Consider the following 17,871-nt stretch of genomic DNA (forward strand, 5'->3'; position numbering starts at 1 on the left):
CAAGCAGCCATTTTTAATGGATTAGAGATGGCACAAGAATTAAAACCTATTTGCTGTCCTTGACGGCAATGAAGGAAAATAACATTCATGTTGGTCAAAAATACCCAGCTTAAGGAGAAGAGAGATGGTGGAAAGTGGCAATGTGGCAGAAAGGAATAATATTATAGCAGGCAGAGTCCATTGACAGGAGAGGTAGTATATCAAAGGCTATTATAAAGAAACATGGGATTAGGAATGATCTGCTAGCAACATCACCACCGCATGCTATTTATACTATGTCCACAAGAGTGTGGTACTGTGCACCCAGGTTCTGTTCTTAGAGCAAAATGATATAATAAATATAGTTTTCCCAGTGGAAAAAAATGTCCTAATAGGAGGCAACTCTCCTAATCAGTTATTTAGTAAAATAAATATGACTTGTTGAACTACTTTGGTTTCTCCAAGATGACAAAACAGCCTGGAACAAAGTGAAAATTGCATTTATCAGCTTACTCTGCTTGCCTGGCAGCCAGAAAACAGCCCAGACACAGGGAGCTAGCCTCCTTCTACAGCCTGCTATGAAAGTAGGACGTTAAAGCACCACGTCCCCCTCTCCCCCAGGCCCTCCCAGGTGAAAATCCCTTGCATCAACTTTTAGGACGTTCCACCAAAGAGAGCCTGTCACAGCCCCTGGTTCTGGAAGAAGACACTTCTTTTTTTTTTTTTTTAAAGACTGACCCTGGGATAGATAATGACCTGAGCCAAAGGCAGACGCTTAACCAACTGAGTGACCCAGGAACCCTGGAAGAAAACACTTCGAAGGGGTGCCAGGATGGCTCAGTTGGAAGAAAACACTTCTCATGCAAAGAGGAATGGGGGTGAATCCTAACAGACTCAGAGAAATCTCCCGCTTGGCCAAGCTACCTATCCTTCTGGAAAAGTACCCAGCTACCGAACCTTTTAAAAATTCATTCCCAAAATTCCAACCTGCCAGCATACTTTTTTTTTTTAGGTGTATAAACTATTTTATTAACAGACAAGGCCTACAGATGTATTTCTTCTTGGACACACCCACGGTGTGGCCACAGCACCCTGGGGTCTTGGTGTGCTGGCCTCGGACACGAAGTCCCCAGAAGTGGCGCAGCCCTCTGTGGGCCCTAATCTTCTTCAGTCTCTCCAGGTCTTCACGAAGTTTGTTGTCCAGACCACTGGCCAAGACCTGGCTGTACTTTCCATCCTTCACGTCCTTTGTCTGTTCAAAAACCAGTCTGGGATCTTATACTGGTGAGGATTCTCATAATGGTGATCACACGTTCCACCTCATCCTCAGTGAGCTCTCCGGTCCTTCTGGAGAGATCGACGTCTGCTCTCCTCCACAACACATGAGCATATCTTCGCCCCACACCCTTAACTGCAGTGATGGCAAAGGCTATTTTCCGCCGCCCACCGATACTGGTGTTGAGTACTCGCAAAATGTGCTGGAACTTCTCAGGGATCACTAGAGACATGGCGGCGGCCCCAGCGGCGGCGTGTAGGCCTCCTGTGGAAGAGCTGCCAGCATACTTTTAAACAGCAATTATGTGACCAATACATTCTCTCTGACTAGGGAGTCAAGGTTCCTGCCTGAGGTTGGGGGTGGAGGGGATGGTGAGTGGGAGTGCTAGGGCTGAAAATGAAGAGAAGGCTGAGGGGGCAAAGCGTGGTCAAGCCCTAAGTCTGGGGCTTGGGTGAGCGAGTGGAGGATGAAGTTCAGTAGTGGCTGTCCATCGCGGGCTGAGCCTGGAAGTGTGACCCTGCAAGCTGGGGGCCGCCAGGATGAAACCTCAGGGCCCCTGTCCTCTAGGAACTGAAAGCCGTCACGTAAACGGCACCGCAAACAAGAAGGCTAAGGGATGAGCCAGTCAAGAGTCAGAGATGAAGCCAGGGGTTTTCAGTCATCAAGTGATGAGAGGGAAGAGCACAGAGGCCCCTCTGTACTCACTAGGCAAAGGTGGACCAGCTGCAACTAGTCTGGGGTCTCTACAGCACCATTTCTACATAATATGTTACAGTTTCAGAACCTAATTCAACCCAGTAGGGTTTGCAACAAAATGTCAGAAAGACAAATCATTCCAATCAAAACATTCCTTTGGGCATGTGGAACAGGGGAGAGACGGGAGGGGACAGCAGTGATCAAAGAGTTTGCTGGTGCAGAGCGGGCTGCACAGATGCCAACGATCACATACAAAGCTGACCATCTGGGAGGTTCGCAGTCAAAACTTCGCTGTGCGGGCAGGTGCAACAGGAGCCAGGCACTGGTCTGGTTTCTGAACTCTGTACCTGGAAAGTTCTTTTACTCTTCTGTCCTGTTTTCAACATTCAGTCTACGTACTTAGTGTTTCACACATACAAAAGAGACAAAGAACGTGACGAACAACTGCACCTTCCCCTCAGGAAACAGGGTGACTAATCCAGTCCAAGACCCCGTGTCCACACCCCGTGCACTCCGCGCCCCCCTCCCCCCTCCCCTCAGCTCACAATGGTGTCAAAGACTCACATTTTGCCCTCGGGGAACCACTATGGTGACCAGGAGTCTGTCACTTCCATGCATTTTCCTTTCTACCACCTATGTGTGCATCCCTAAAAAAATGTATTGTTGCTCTGCATGTTTTTAGGGTTATGTAAATGCTATTATACTCCTTGGATTCTTCTGCAACGAGCTTCTCTGTGTAAGTGATATTTATGCATTTGGTTCCATGCAGCTCTCTGCAGCATTCATTCCACCACACAATTATAACACCAATCTTCTCTTTTCTCATGCTGACGGGATATTTAGGATCCTTTCTGTATGTCTTTGCTTTTACAAACCATGCTGCAGTAACCATTCTCGTACTGTCTCCCAGACACACGCGCAGACGCTCAGGGGCTACACCTCACGGCAGACAGGCAGGATCACAGTTTGAGTATTTCCCCATTACCACATGTCCTCGAATATCTTGCCAGAAGTGGCCCCAATGTGCACCCCTATCCACAGTGCTCACTCTTACTGCTCTAGGTCCTCCAGCCAGACTTTCTAACATTTGTCAGGCCGAGAGGTGTCAGATTGCTTGTGTCTTAACCTGCATTTCCTTGAAGGTGTGCAGAGTTTCATGTTTACTGGCTCTTTACCCTTCCTCGTCTGGCAACAGCCACTTACCTACTGAGTGGTTTGACATTTATATATATATATATATATATAAATGTTATATTATTAGGATTCATATTCTGGATACTAGTCCTTGGTCAGTGAATGCTTTTGCAAATACTTTCTTCCAGTGGACTTTTTTTCACTCTTCTTGGGGTCTTACGCACAGAATTTTTTGCAGTTGAAATTCCTTCATCTTTTTATGATCTGTGCTTCTGCTCTTTAAAAAAAAAAATCTTCCCTTATCCCCCATTCTCCTCTGATGTCTCTTCTTCCTGCTCATTGCCTGTAGAAACCTCACAATGAACTGGAGTGGCCCCTAAGACATGCAGAGTGGTTTCTCACACAAAGATTACCATACTTAGTGCTACTTATCCCCACCACTCCCATGCCACAGCTCATGGGACCATGGCTTAATATCCAGCCCCAAAGAGGCCACAGGTGGGCCAATGACCCATCAGGAGGCCCAGGTGAAAGCTCCGCCTGGGGCACCCGACACCAGAAGGCCACTGACCAAACCAATCAAAAACCTCTCTTCTGGCAAGAGAGCATCTAACTGCAAGTTAGCTGTCCTCTGAGCACTTCTAACCCCTTCTCTAACCCCTTCTCCATGGCCTGCCTCAACTTCAGAGACAAGGAAGGCAGGTACTGACCAGTTCCTTTTGCAGCTAGGGGTGGTCAGATGACCCACTTCTGACTTACTGATACAAACAGAAGCCTGCTGAGTAGAGTTTCTGGGAAAACTACAGCTTTCCTGATAAAGAGGGACAAACACACTCCTGCTGTCTTTCACCCTCAGCTCTTTCCCTATCTTCCTCCTTTGAAAGCAGAGGTGATGTCAGGAGCAGCAGCAGCCATCTTGCAACCATAAGACAAGTTTGAGATCAAAGGCCAACACACTAACAGTGGTGGAATGGAAGGACATAGTAAGCCTGGGTCCCTGACAGCTCTGGGGGGCAGCTGAACCAAGGCCTACAACTGCTTACCTTCAGACATTTTGTTACGTGAGAAAAACAAAAGCTCTCTTCCTTCTGTTACTTGTAGCCAAAAGCATCCCAAATTGATACAATCCATTCCTAACAGAGTCTTCTGCTAGGAGGAACTAATTGGCAGAGCTGCTGTTGGATTACCAGGGCAAATGCCAGATACCCGATCTACCGTGGGAAAGCTACGTTTCTCCAAGAAGCTTTGCACGTCCGTCTTAGGAGTGCTCTCTTCCTCACTTGCCTCTGGGGCCAGAGAGATCCAGATTTCCGTCCCAACTCCACCACTTACTGGCTGTGTGGCCTTAAGCAAGATACTTATCCTCTCCAAGCCTCAGTTTCCTTGTCGGAAAAGTAGGAATAGCAGTAGTACTTGCCTCACAGGCTTGTTAGGAGATAAAGGGAGCTCAGCATCACTGATAATACTGCGTTGGCTTCATATTTTCCACTACATGGTTTCCGTGCACTCAGATAACCTGGGCACTTTCCGGGAAAGGGAACTGTAGGCAGTTATCAGTTCATCCTGGGGGCTGGCCTGCCCTGATTTACGGCAGTTCCTCTGTGGGCAAACCTCCATCCCTCCCTCTCTGCTCCGTGCTCCGTGAGTGTAACCCTGCTTCTTATTTCACTGACAAAAAGGCAGAGTTCTGACCTCCACAGGCTCTCACCACGGAATCCACTTCCCTTCCTACATGTCCTCCGATTTGCTGTCCTTCTTCCCTTATTGATACATTGTACAAATACCCTGCTCATTGGACTATCCCACCACTACAATCCCATCACCTTTAAGGAACTTTGCAACTATAATTCCTCCCGGTCCTGTATCAAGTTTTCTTTCTAGTGGATCATTCCTATCAGCATTAAAAAAAAAAAAGTGGTATTAATATTTCCTGTCTTAAAAAATAAACACAAAGCTCCATCTCCAAGTATCCCCTTATGTCTCTGCATCCCTTCACAGAAAAACTCCTCAAAAAAAGCTGTCAGCACTTGGTGTCTTGGTTTCCTCTCCTGCCTCTGAACGTTCCCTCTCCATTCAGACTTTTACCCTCAGCACTCCACTGACCTGGCTCTCGTCAAGGTCATGAGTGACCACCAAGTCATTAAATCCAATGGTCAATCCTCGGGCCTCACCTTGCCTGCTCCATGAGCAGGATCTGACAGCTGACATCATCGCTCTTGAGATCCTGCCTTACTGGTGGCTCCTTTTCTCTACTGGCTCCTTTCCCTCTGCCCCCTCTCCTTTCACAGATCAGACCTGCACTGACGTCTGAAGACCTCTCCTTCCAACCCCTGCTCCCTTGCCCCTTTAACTTTCACAGGTGTTATCCCAATCAGTGTCCTGAATGTCTAACTCTGTCTTTGCATCTGCTTCCCAGAGGACCAGAACCAATACAAAAAAACTCTGGCTTTGACAACAACGAAAGCTTCCAATTGGTCTCCTTCTTTCCAGCCTGGTCTCCTTTCCACGCCAGTTGATTCTGCACATGGAAGCCAGGGGGATCCTTTTAAAACAAGCCTTATCATGGCAGTCCTCTTCTCAAAATCCTCCAGTGACATTTCATTACACTTAGGACAATATCCAAAGTCTTCACGACAACTTATGAGACTCCATGACCCGGTGCTCTGCTACCCTCAAAGTCATCTCCTACCATTCTTCCCCTCACTCACCCACTCCAGCCACACTGGTCTGTGCTGTTTCTTGCCAAGCACACTCTGGTCTAAGGCCTCTGATTGCTATTCCCCCCTGGAGTGTCCTTGCCCATGACACTCTCAGCCTCACTACTTCACTTTATTCAGAGCTCTGCTCAAATGCCACCTTATCAGAGAGGTCTTCCCTAATCACACTATCCAAAATAGCACCTTCCTCACTCTCTATCCCAGGGGTTCTCAACTGAGGGTGACTTTGCTCCTTAGGGACACTGGACAATGTGTGGAGACATTTTTAGTTGTCACACTGAGGGGTTCTACTGGCATCCAGCACGGCGAGGTCAGGGACGCAGCTAAACATCCTACAATGCATAGACAGCCCTCTACAGCAAAGAATTATCCAGCCCAGAATGTCAATAGTGCCAAGGTTGAGAACCCCTGCTTATACAGTATTTTTTCCGTATCATTTGTCCTGACCTGATAGTATATCACGTACTTAGTTGTTAACTGTCTCACCCACTAGAATGTGAGCTTCACAAGGGCTTTCTTCTTCACTATTCTACCTCCCCAGCTCTTAGAACAATGCCTGGAATATGGCAGGAGTCCAAAAGACTTGTTAGATAAGTTAACAACCAAAATAAATAATAAATGACATCTTTTTAAGATCCTATTTTGTGTCAAGCCTGTAGTCACCATTTTACAAACATCAGCTCATTTACTACTCACAACAACTCCATGAGGTGCATACAACCAAACCACACTCCGCATTTATAGCTAAGAAGGCTCACGTAACTCATCTACATTTAATTAAGCGTTTGTGTGAAGCTAAGATTCAACCCCAAGCCCACCGGGCTCTACAACCCGGGCTGTTCACCCCATGCTAAGTGACCTTGCCATATACTAACTACCGCTGAATTAAATTTCCTCACGTATTTCTCTTATCCCAGACTCAAGAAACTATGGAACCCAAAATGGTTCCAGAATGATGTTAGATCAAACCTAAACTCCTGTCTGGCGTCTTCATAAACTGGTCTGATCTTAGGCACCGTGCTATCTCTAACTACTCTGTGCACTCTGTCCCCAATTGTCCCCTTAACTGTCCCCTAAACATGCAGTTCAGGGACCTTAGAAATCACACCATAGACATTTGTCCTGGACACGGAGAGGTGGCTAGATTATGTCACAGAGCCGGTCCAGCATGTGAGACAAGACATGTGGGGTGCTGGGCTCTCTTTCACCCTTGACAGGTCTCTGTCACTTATGCCTCTGCTCTGTACTCTTTCTTCTTCCTAAATCTAAAATGCCCTTCCCTGTCCTCCCAAGAGTTATTCCAATCTCTGTTATATACGTGATCCAGAGTGTAATCGTACACTTGCATATTATATTATTACTCTCTAGTTATTTCTTATTAGAACTATCTTGTCTTCCTGGCAGAGAAGGGAGCGCTGCAAGGAAAAGAAAATGCCTTGGCTTCTAATGCTTAAGTCTCTTCACAGGACTTAGAATAGCACAGGATACCCAGCAGACTCTTAGCAAATATTCATCAAATGAATAAAATTAACAATGAGCTTGCTGTTCAACACGTTAAATCTCAGGTGTTCCTGGGGCTACCAAGAGGAGACGTGAAGTCAGAGGGAGGGTGATGCACAGCATAATTAGCACGTAATTAATCACTGCAATCACGCCAGCTGGTGAGCACTGAGAGGTTAAGTACAGAGCATGAAGAGCAAAAGGAAAGGCTTGACAGGATGCCACGTCTTATAGGGAGGAGAGAAAGGGAAGAAGTTAGGAGAAGCAGATAAAAAGAGATTCCAACAGCTAAGGAAAAAGCCGGCATATAGTTATTACAAGAAGAGAAATTTAAGAGGTAAAATACTTTAAAATCCAGCAGGAAGTCAAAGATATTCGAATTGAGAAAACACCTGGCAAAGGTGTATAAGAAAAAACCATGGAAAGAACCGTCGCAGAGTAGCCAGACTGAGGGACAGCTGGGGACAGAAACAGTACACTGGCTTGCTGATGAGCCCAGGACGCCTCATGCTGCTCATCTGACATGTATGGCAAAAAACGTGTTACCTAATCAGGGAGCAGTTCACATCAGTGACCCAGGAGGGCCTAACTCTTGTCTACCTTCTACCACAGACCTGCCGGCTCAATCATTCACTGTACTTGAGGCTGGATGCAATTACCTGGAAATCTTCTGAGTGATTCAATTTCATTAAAATTGCTTCATGGAAATGTGACATTATGAAGGATTGCAAACCGATTATAGAAATATAGGGAAGCTCTGACATGAGCAACTCAGATCGGAGTCACTTCCAATTCTTGTACACTCATCATGGACTCTCTCAGCTCAGCTATTAGTCAGCCTGTAGTCACCATTTTACAAACATCAGCTCATTTACTACTCATGTGAGGGTCTTAAGTGTTATGAATTAAAATTTTATCTCACAACAAGAGAGAGGAAGAAGACAGGAAAGAAGTACATCAAAGTGTTTACAGGACACTTTCAGATAAAGAAGTGGATTGAAGGGGCGCCTGGGTGGCTCAGTCAGTTAAGAGTTAAGACTCTTGATTTCTGGGCGCCTGGGTGGCTCAGTTGGTTAAGTGACTGCCTTCGGCTCAGGTCATGATCCCAGAGTCCTGGGATCGAGTCCCACATCGGGCTCCCGGCTCAGCGGGGAGCCTGCTTCTCCCTCTGACCCTCTCCCCTCTCATGCTGTTTCTCTCTCTCTCGCTCGCTAATTAATTAATTAATAAAGACTCTTGATTTCTGCTCACGTCATGATCTCAGGATCCTGGGATCCAGCCCCACGGGCTCTGTGATCAGCATGGGGTCTGCTTCTCTCCCTCTCTCTGTGCCCCTCCCCACCCCAAGCGCGAACACTCTCTCTCTCTCCCTCTCTAAAATAAATAAATCTTAAAAAAAGTGGAGTGAAGCAGGATTGGCCCCTGCCTCCCCTAATACCCGATGAAACACACACACAAAATTCCATTTGTTTCCAAGCCCCAAATTCACCAGCATCAACCAAATAAAAAGGAAACAAACTTATTACAAAAATTCTGAAAAGAGTCACCAAGGAAAGAAATGAGCGATTCTTCTGCCTGCACTCTCTAAAAGTAGTAATCAGGAAAGAAGAAATGTAACCCAGAGAATTCTTACAAATACCCTCCAATTCTAAGAAGCCAATAGAAGGGTGGGTGGGCTAGCAACCCTGAAAAAGTTAAAGAGAAGCCCCTAATGGCAGAAGCCTGTGCATACCAGAGGCGCTTGGGAGCAACATGGCAGGCCACCAGCACCTGGCACCTTGGGAGGAGGGGGGGAGCACTGGGCCATGATGGGGTTCAGGACAAACTACCCCAAAATATGGTGCTCTGGCATACTGAATTTCAAGTTGAAGGAATTTGAGAAACATCAGGTACAAGAAGGACATTCTGGGCCGCCTGGGTGGCTCAGTCGGTTGGGCGTCTGCCTTCGGCTCGGGCCATGATCCCAGGGTCCTGGGATTGAGCCCCGCATCGGGCTCCCTGCTCGGTGGGAAGCCTGCTTCTCCCTCTCCCACTCCCCTGCTTGTGTTCCCTCTCTCGCTGTGTCTCTCTCTGTCAAATAAAGAAATAAAATCTTTTTTTAAAAAAAGGACATTCTGACCTTCCCCTGAAGTAGGTCCTAAGACCCTCACATGAGAGGGGCCGTCCCTATACCTGCAGGAAAAGAACATCTCATCTCTAAGACAGAAGGACCCCCAGAGGAATCTGAAAGAACAGGCCTTGCTGTTTTCCCCAGTTTACTACATTTAGCTCAGACCCCCTTCGTCCTATCACATTTTCCCACAAATTTCCACTGTTCGTCAAACCTAGCACAAAAACACTCAGGTATAACCTATTCTTCAGGTCTTCATTTTTTTTATCAAGGCCGTGGTGTCATCAAAACTTACAGCAAACAGGGGCGCCTGGGTAGCTCAGTCGATTAAGTGTCTGCCTTCGGCCTGGGTCATGATCCCAGGGTCCCGGGATTGAGTCCCGGCATCGGGCTCCCTGCTCAGCAGGGAGTCTGCTTCTCCCTCTCCTTCTGTCCCTCCCCCCCTGCTTGTGCTCTTTCTCTCTCTCTCTCTCACAAATAAATTCTTAAAAAAAAAAAAAAACTTACAGCAAACAAATTTGTATTCTTTTCTCTCATCAATCTGTCTTGTTATAGAGACCCAGCTATGAATGAAAAAGGGTAGGAGAATCTTTTGCCTCCGCTACAGCTATCCTCAGGGGACTCCTGGGTTGGGGGAGAGGGATACCACTGACTGGTGGAGGGGACCCATGGGCAGGACTTTAACAGAGGCTGGGAAAACAGAACAGAGGCTAGTCCTCCCATAAGGTGCACTCTACATTAGCTCTCCTACCACCTCATCAGACTGGGATAAAATGAAGAGAAAGCAACCTAGCATCTGGACTGGGGAGAACAACTGGTCCCACAAGGGTGGGGACAATGACAAAGAGAATCCACTTATACCGTATCTGAGCAAATAAAAGGTACGGACAGCATCAGTGCTGACAGTAGGCATGGGTGAGATGAAAAGATATGGCACAGGAACTGTGCAAACATATTACCACAACTGGAAGGAGAAAAAGCGTGTAAGACAAACAAAAACAAAACAAAACAAAACAAAACAAAACAACACCTCAGGAACTCAAGTCTGGGAGAAAAACACAGTCCAAGAAGGGCTTCTCTGCAGCTGTCTCAAGCTAGAGATGCTTCAACAGAAATAAGAATCCAATACAACAAGAGCTCAAAGACAAGATAACAAATCAACAGAATAAGGTGAAAAGATTGCAGACTAAGGAAACAGATTGAGAGCCCCATGACACCAATACGGAGCTAATGAATCAATTAGAGCAGTAAAGAACAGAACAGACATGACTAAAAGTTGAATAACGCACAGAGTAAAGGTCTGACATTATCTCAGTGGATGCGGGGAAAAAATAGAAAAACATCATCTCACACACTCAAAAGAAATGTAATAGATATGGAAGGCAGAGGTCATGAAACAAGAGAATAACTAGTTTCCTGAAATAGAAAATCAGAGCAAGTAACAGAGAAAATATTCAAAAATACAAATCAAAACATTTTCCCCTGAGCTGAAGGAAGGAGTAAATCTGGCCTCAGTATTTCCCAAAGCCACGCTTAAAACCAGAAGGCAACAGAGCAGAACTGGCTAAACCGATCTGAGGGGACGAGTGTGGCCCAAGAACAGTAGACCCAATCATGGTCTTTTTCAAATTCTCAAACATGATTGAGTTACAAAATAAAACACCCCCTAGCCCTTGCAATACAAACCATTCAATAGGAAAGTCTGCCCTCCAACACTTGGGAACAGAAAAGTCTAGTGGTGGGCACTGAACCCTCCGAAATGCAGAACCCATACTGTAGCTGAGGGAATCAAACACAGAGTAGAAAATGTACCCTGCAAGGAAAAATTAAACTAATGACAAAAACTGAGAGTGAGGGAGGGAGTATAGGTGTGAGGTAATAGAAGATACATGGATATATGGATATATCTACATATATCTATATACCTATCCCTGGTTCACGGTACTCACGGTACAGAGCTCCTAAAACTCTTGTAATTTCCTAAGTGATAAGAACACTAGGAGAATCTGTTGTTCTAATATTTGGTCTTTTTTTTTTTTTTTTAAGATTTTATTTATTTACTTGACAGAGAGAGAGAGACAGCGAGAGAGGGAACACAAGCAGGGGGAATGGGAGAGGGAGAAGCAGGCTCCCCGCTGAGCAGGGAGACCAATGCGGGGCTCGATTCCAGGACCCTGGGATCATGAGCTGAGCCGAAGGCAGACACTTAACCAACTGAGCCACCCAGGCGCCCCTAATATTTGGTCTTTGACCTGTCCTTGAAACAGGGCTTCTAAAACCTTTTTAAATTCCTAAGTGATAAGAACACTAGGAGCATCTTTTGTTTTAAGGAGACAGGTGGGGTCCTGAATGGCTCCTGGATGAGGACTGGTCACCAGAAAGACCAAGCCATGATTAAAAGCTTGGAATTTTCAGTCCCCACCAGGTCCCCCATTCCCCACCCCTGCTTCTCCAGAGAGAGGAGAGGAGCTGGAAATGGAGGTAATGATTGATCATGCCTACATGAAGAAGCCTGCTCAAAATCCCAAGAGTACAAGGTTCAGAGAGCTTCCAGGTGGGCAAACACATCCCTTCCAGGAAGATGATGCACCCAAATCCACAGGGACAGAAGCTCCTGCCCTCAGGACCCTCACAAACCTTACCTTATTCATCTCCTCATCTGATTGTTCATCTGTATCCTTTACCATATCCCTTAGTAAACTGGTAAACGGTTTCCACGAGTTCTGTGAGCTGCTCTGGCAAATTAAGGGGGGGGTTATTGGAACATCTGATAACCTAGGCTTGGGACTGAAGTGGGGCAAGGGGCAATCTTGTGGGACTGGGCCTTAACCTGTGGGATCTGATGCTATCTCTAGTTAGATGATGTTGGAACTGACTTAAATAGTAAGACACTCACTTGGTGTCACAGAATTGCTTGTGGGGGGTAAACCTCCATACATTTGGTGACCAGGAGGGTCAGAAGCAAAGTGATCTGTGTGAGTAGTAAAGGTGACATGCAGGAGGAAAACACAGAAGGGAAGATCTAGGTTTTTCCCAACACAGAAGGCAGGCAAAATGGAGTTTTTCCTAAACAATAGGAATGGGTAGAAATTTAAGTACTAATTGCCTCACCTTACATAGCAGGAAATCAATTTTTTGGTTATATATATAAAATTAAAATTTTTTTTGTTTTAAAAAAATAGCATGCATGACACAGCCTATTCTCTTAAAATTATTTCCATTTAGCTAGTTATCCATTCGTCCATCTATCCATCCATCCTTTTGAATAGGTATCTGAAAAGAAAAATGTCTAGAATAATGGCCACCAACAGTTAACATTAGTCGTTTCTAAGAAGTGGGAATGTTGCAGGGATAATTAATCACTAATAGTGGTTAGAAATCTTTAGGAAGTATACTTATGAGCATTCTTTTTTGTAGTTTCTTATATATACTGTATTTTTTAAAAAGATTTTATTTATTTATTTTGAGAGAGAGAGTGCTCAAGCAGGGGGAGGGGCAGAGGGAGACAGAGAATCTCAAGCAGACTCCACGCAGAACGCACAGCTCACACAAGGCTCAATCTCATGACCCGGAGATCATGACCTGAGTCGAAATCAAGTCTACCAACTGAGCCACCCAGGCGCCCCTATACTGTACTTTTTACATGTGTCCACACACATTAAAGAAATTGAATGCCTCTGGTCATAAAGGATAAACAGAGAACTGAGAATGACAAAGAAGAAGAGGACTAAGAAAAAAGACAGCCACAGAGGATATCAAACTTAATTTAAAGGCAAAAAAGCAGGAGCAGGAATCAGAAGATGCAGACCAAGAAGCAAGGGGTTTTGAAACTAACGTTAGCATCTGCCGATTTCACTAATAAATCCCAGCTAAATGACAGTAACTCCCAAATTTGTACCTCCATCCCAGACCTTTCCATGAACTCCACACTCGTATCCCTTTACTTATTCAACACCTCTAATTGAAGATCTGACAAGTATTTCAAATGGAATGTGTCCAAAACGAAAACCAAATTCTTGATTTTTCCCCTCTACACATGTTCCTCTGTCAGCCTTCCCTATTTTGCTGAATTCAGCCAAGGTCGGCTTAACTATACCTGTCCCTGTTGGGTCACCTCCCTGGATCATGAAGTCTTTGATGATCCTGTGGAATTTGGTGCCATTGTAGTAACCTCGACGTGCCAACTCAGCAAAATTTTTACAGGTCTTCGGAGCATGCTTCCAGTATAACTCCAGCACAATGATCCCCATGCTGCAGGGGGAGAGGACAGTAGAGCTCCAGTCAAGAACAAGGTCGCAGCAGCAGGAATATTATGGGATTGATCCAGCACTCTTTATTTTCAAGCTTACATTAAGTCATGAAATTGTAATACACATCAGATTTCATGCTCGGCCAAGGAAAACATCACAATGTAAATAACATAAACACAGATACCTTCTTTGAGTAAAACACACAGGAGCTTCTGGTACTTCTTTTAAACAAAATAATTGTGGACGACTAAAAATTCGAATGAGCTTTATATATTAAAAAAAAAAAAAAAATCACCGATCGTGGGAGACCCATATAACCAACCCTTAAATTAGGAAAAAAATTGCAGTTAATTTGATATTTTTTTAAAGGAGGACATTAACATATCAGGAATCTGTACTTATTTATACATGCCTGAGTTTCTGGGTGGGGGTAGAAACTGGGTAAATGGGAAGCAGGAAGGCTTTCAATGAGTATCTTTTTTTAAACTTTTGTATTTTTGAACCTTGTAAATATATTACCTATTTGTAAAAATTTTAATGGGAAAAAAAAAAGTACACTTTGTGTGTATTTAGGAGGGGCACAACAAATGCAAAACCTGATTACTTCAAATCTCTATACTACCAAATGGGATGAGCACTTTTCCCCCTGAAATACAGCTAAGGAAAAGGAAAAAGTAAAATACAGACAGGTGCCTTCCCCTCCACTCCATCACTCACCTAGATTTTAAGCTCCAAGAATATGAAAATTGAGGCAACTCTGTATAGCCTGGATACCCAGTGCCAAGTACAGTGTAAGCATTCTATAAATAAATAAATATATATATATATATATATCTCATATGTGCTAGAACATAGCTTTCTAAAAGCCTTTCTACCAGCAATTCATCCTTCACACTACTAACTTTCAACAGGGATTAACACCTACTCTGTGCAAGGCACGGTTCTAGGTGCTTTTCCCCTTATGGAGCTTATATTCTGGTGCATATTTTTTAAATACAGGGAATATTTTTGGAATGGCAGTCAGGAAATACCTATACAATTGTGAAATCTGCACACCTGTTGACAACAATTTCAACTTTAAAGTGTTCTATAGCAAAACTTACAAATGTGCCTAAGGATACAGTATGTGTAAGGGTATTTATCCCAGTATTTGTCATAACAAAAAACAAGAGGCAATTTAAACGTCCCTTACTAGATATATGGGTTTGGTCAAATCATTTAATTCGTAAATTCTGTCATTTCCCCTGCTAAAATGGGAGAGAAAGTGGAATAACACCTACATGATTTGAGTTGCTAAGTGGCTTAAACTAAATGAGATGCTGTATGTCAGGCGCATGGCACTAGCTGATTGGTGCTCAATGATACCGCTCTTTGATGGTGGGGAAATGCGGTTCTTCCGGTGCCTTCCTAGTAATTTGTTTATACAACTAACTACTTACAACTTTAGTAGTTACAGACCTGCCCCTTTCACTACACTGCAGGGTCCTAAATGCAAGGCAGTGTGTCTTATGCACCTCTATCCTGATTCCAGACCCGACGTCGCCTGCTTGTAGAATCAACACATGCTTGTCGAACGAATAGATGAATGAACCACGGGGTGCGAGGAGGGCAACTGGGCAGCTGTCGCTGAGGTTTCAAGGCGAGCCGGTGCGGAGCGCGGACGCGGACGGAGGCGGTCCCCATTCAGCCCCCAGGCGGCCCGCAAGGCCGCCGCTGCACGCTTCCCCACGAGGAGGCCGTGCTCCCGGGGGAGCGCACCGGGAACCCAGCCCCGCGGCAAAGCCCGGGCTCCGCGTCGCCTCCGCCAGCCCAGCCCTAGAGGCCCGACCCCTCTCACCTGGTCTCCAAGTATACGTTGGGCGGCTGCCAGGAGTCTGGGGGGATCGCCGCCATAGCGCAGCCGACCGAATGCGGCAGCAAAGCTCCTTCCGGTGTCGGTTCGTGGGGACCCTCCGGTGCTGCGCACACTTCCGGTCTTCGTCGTTCAACCTTTGCGATGCCAAGATCTTGGGGGGCAGAGACGAGGAAGAAGAAGAATCTCCCTTCCAAGGCCGAGAAACCGGGACGCGAGGCGAGAACAAGCTGGCTGCAAGGACGGAGAAAAGTGCAAGCTCCATTGTAGAGGTGGTCTCCAGGTGAAGAGACCGCGACACTCTCCGGACGCTCTGATTGGTTCGCTTAGGCGTGGAAGGTGGAAACAACCAGCAAATCTGCACTCCGATTGGAGTTAATATCCTAACTTTCAGTTGGGATAATTTCCTAGTTCCACAAAAGGGCAAGGACCTGAAAGGGAATGGAAATGAGTTGCCAGTCTCTGACCTTTGTAAGGCCCTGTACAATTTACGTAGCACTACACTTTATTCTTATCTACTCCACAAAGCAACCCTGTAAAGTAGATATTATTGTTCCCACTGTTCAGTTGTGAAAACTGAGACCCAGCAGTGAAATGACTTGTTCATTTGTCCATAGTCATAGAGCAAACCCGAGCCTCCAGACTCCACAAAGAGTCTGGGAGAGAGGAAGGAGAAGGGCCAGGAAGAAAATGAGAAGGAAAGAGAGCTAAAGGAGAATGAAGATCAAAGAGATGAGGGCTAAAGCAGGGCTCAGAGTGACTGGCTGGGATAGATGGGATAGAAGGTTGTTAGGAGGGTTTGCTCAGGGCTAAAGAGACGCAGAGTCCCTGCGAAGTTTAGAGGGAGGACGAGAAGGAAATGGGGTAAGTAATCATATATTATAGATGCTTTGCACAGTGGTTAATAACAATGGCTAAATGAATTCTTAATTTATATCAGGCATCGAGTTAAGCACTATTATGTACTTTCACACTGTTAAAATCAAACACAAATGGAGACCAGACTTGAAAATTTCCTGAGCAAGCAAACCAGTTTAGTCCTATAAGCAAATCTTAATTCAGCTTGTTCTGTAAAATAAGCAAAACTTAATTTGGGCCACTTCTTGTTAATGCCTCTGAAAATCAAAAAGGAAACTTAAAGTGTTCTCAAAATGGATGTGAAGTAACTACTTGTGACCCATCCCTATCACTAGGAAAACTCTAATAATCTAACTGATCTGAAGAGTAAAAAGCCACTGCCTCCTCACAATATGAACTGCTCCATGGCAATATACCTCTGAACCTCTCATCCCACGTTCAGTTTGAGTGGTTCCAGTTTGCAAACTATTTTTTGTACATGATTAACTTTTGCTAATTACTGTTTCGGTCATGCAGTGGTTTTACTTCTGCTATTTCTGACCTTTTGACAACACTTAATCTTCAAAACCTCACGAGGTAGATATTACTATTCCCTTTTTCCTTTAAGGAAACTGAACGTTACAAAGCTTAAGTAACTTGCTCAAAGTACCCCAGCCGTGAGCCTCCATGTTTAACCACAGTTCAGCCCTAGTTCCCTTAGTTGTCAGGTAGGAATAAGGGTATACAATGTTATAAAGATCAAATTAGACAGTGAGCAAGCTGGGCCTCCTCCATCTCTGTGCCCTTCTCGCAGAGTACTGAGAATAGGGTGTTCAGGTTTGTTGAATGACTAATGGGCAGAAAATTGACATTTTAAACTGACGAGTGCTGTGTAATGTAAGCTATAATAAATCTTACACCTTCTGCAGTCTCGTGTTCATGTCCTCTTTGTGACCCTTGAGCTGGACAGGAAAGTGGGATTATCATTGGTCCATTCTGTCCTTTGTTATTTGAGTTGCCTTTCTCTGGACCTTATGTAGTTCCTTACTGTATATTTTGGGAGGCTTAGGGCACAGTGAGGATGCATTGGGATTTTACACAAGAATAAGTCAGTGTCTTGCTGTCTCATTCCAAAATCCTTCCTCAAGAGAGTCAGTATTTGTTAGCCTTTTTGTCCCCAAGAGAACATTGGGTGACTACAGGGAAGAATTGACAAAGATTTCTTTTCTGAGTTATAACTAATAGTCCACATTAAATTACTCAGAGTAGCTTATATTTACTTCATCTATTCTGTTAAGCTTAATGTGTCTTCTGAATAAGTGTTCTTTATTAAAAACAAAATTATAAACTTTTACAGAAACATCATTTTTTGGGCTAGAGAACTGAAGATCATCCTCTTTCTCTCTGCTCCATATAAGTGATACATCATCAAGACCTGTCAATTCTTTTTTCCCAAGATAACCCAAATTGTATCCCTTCCTTCCTCTTCCCACTGCTGTTTCAGACCTTTAACATCAGGA

General features: G+C 44.9%; 1 protein-coding gene and 1 pseudogene across 1 annotated transcript in view; both read right to left on the minus strand.

Moving 5' to 3' along the window:
- The window catches only part of PPIL1 (peptidylprolyl isomerase like 1), an 18,772-nt gene extending 2,957 nt beyond the window's left edge, over positions 1 to 15,815 (minus strand). Inside the window, exons 1-2 of the mRNA XM_006750239.3 lie at positions 15,500 to 15,815; positions 13,509 to 13,663 (exon numbers count right to left, since the gene is read on the minus strand). Of these exons, the coding sequence (XP_006750302.1) occupies positions 13,509 to 13,663; positions 15,500 to 15,555 (211 nt within the window). The 5' untranslated portion in view covers positions 15,556 to 15,815. The remainder of the gene's footprint in view (positions 1 to 13,508; positions 13,664 to 15,499) is intronic.
- Positions 979 to 2,364, minus strand: LOC102748856 (small ribosomal subunit protein uS13 pseudogene; annotated as a pseudogene).
- Positions 15,816 to 17,871: the final 2,056 nt, after the last annotated feature.

The sequence above is a fragment of the Leptonychotes weddellii genome, chromosome 8 (assembly GCF_054177405.1).
Source record: "Leptonychotes weddellii isolate Sample4059 chromosome 8, ASM5417740v2, whole genome shotgun sequence".
NCBI classification, from domain to species: Eukaryota; Metazoa; Chordata; class Mammalia; order Carnivora; family Phocidae; genus Leptonychotes; species Leptonychotes weddellii.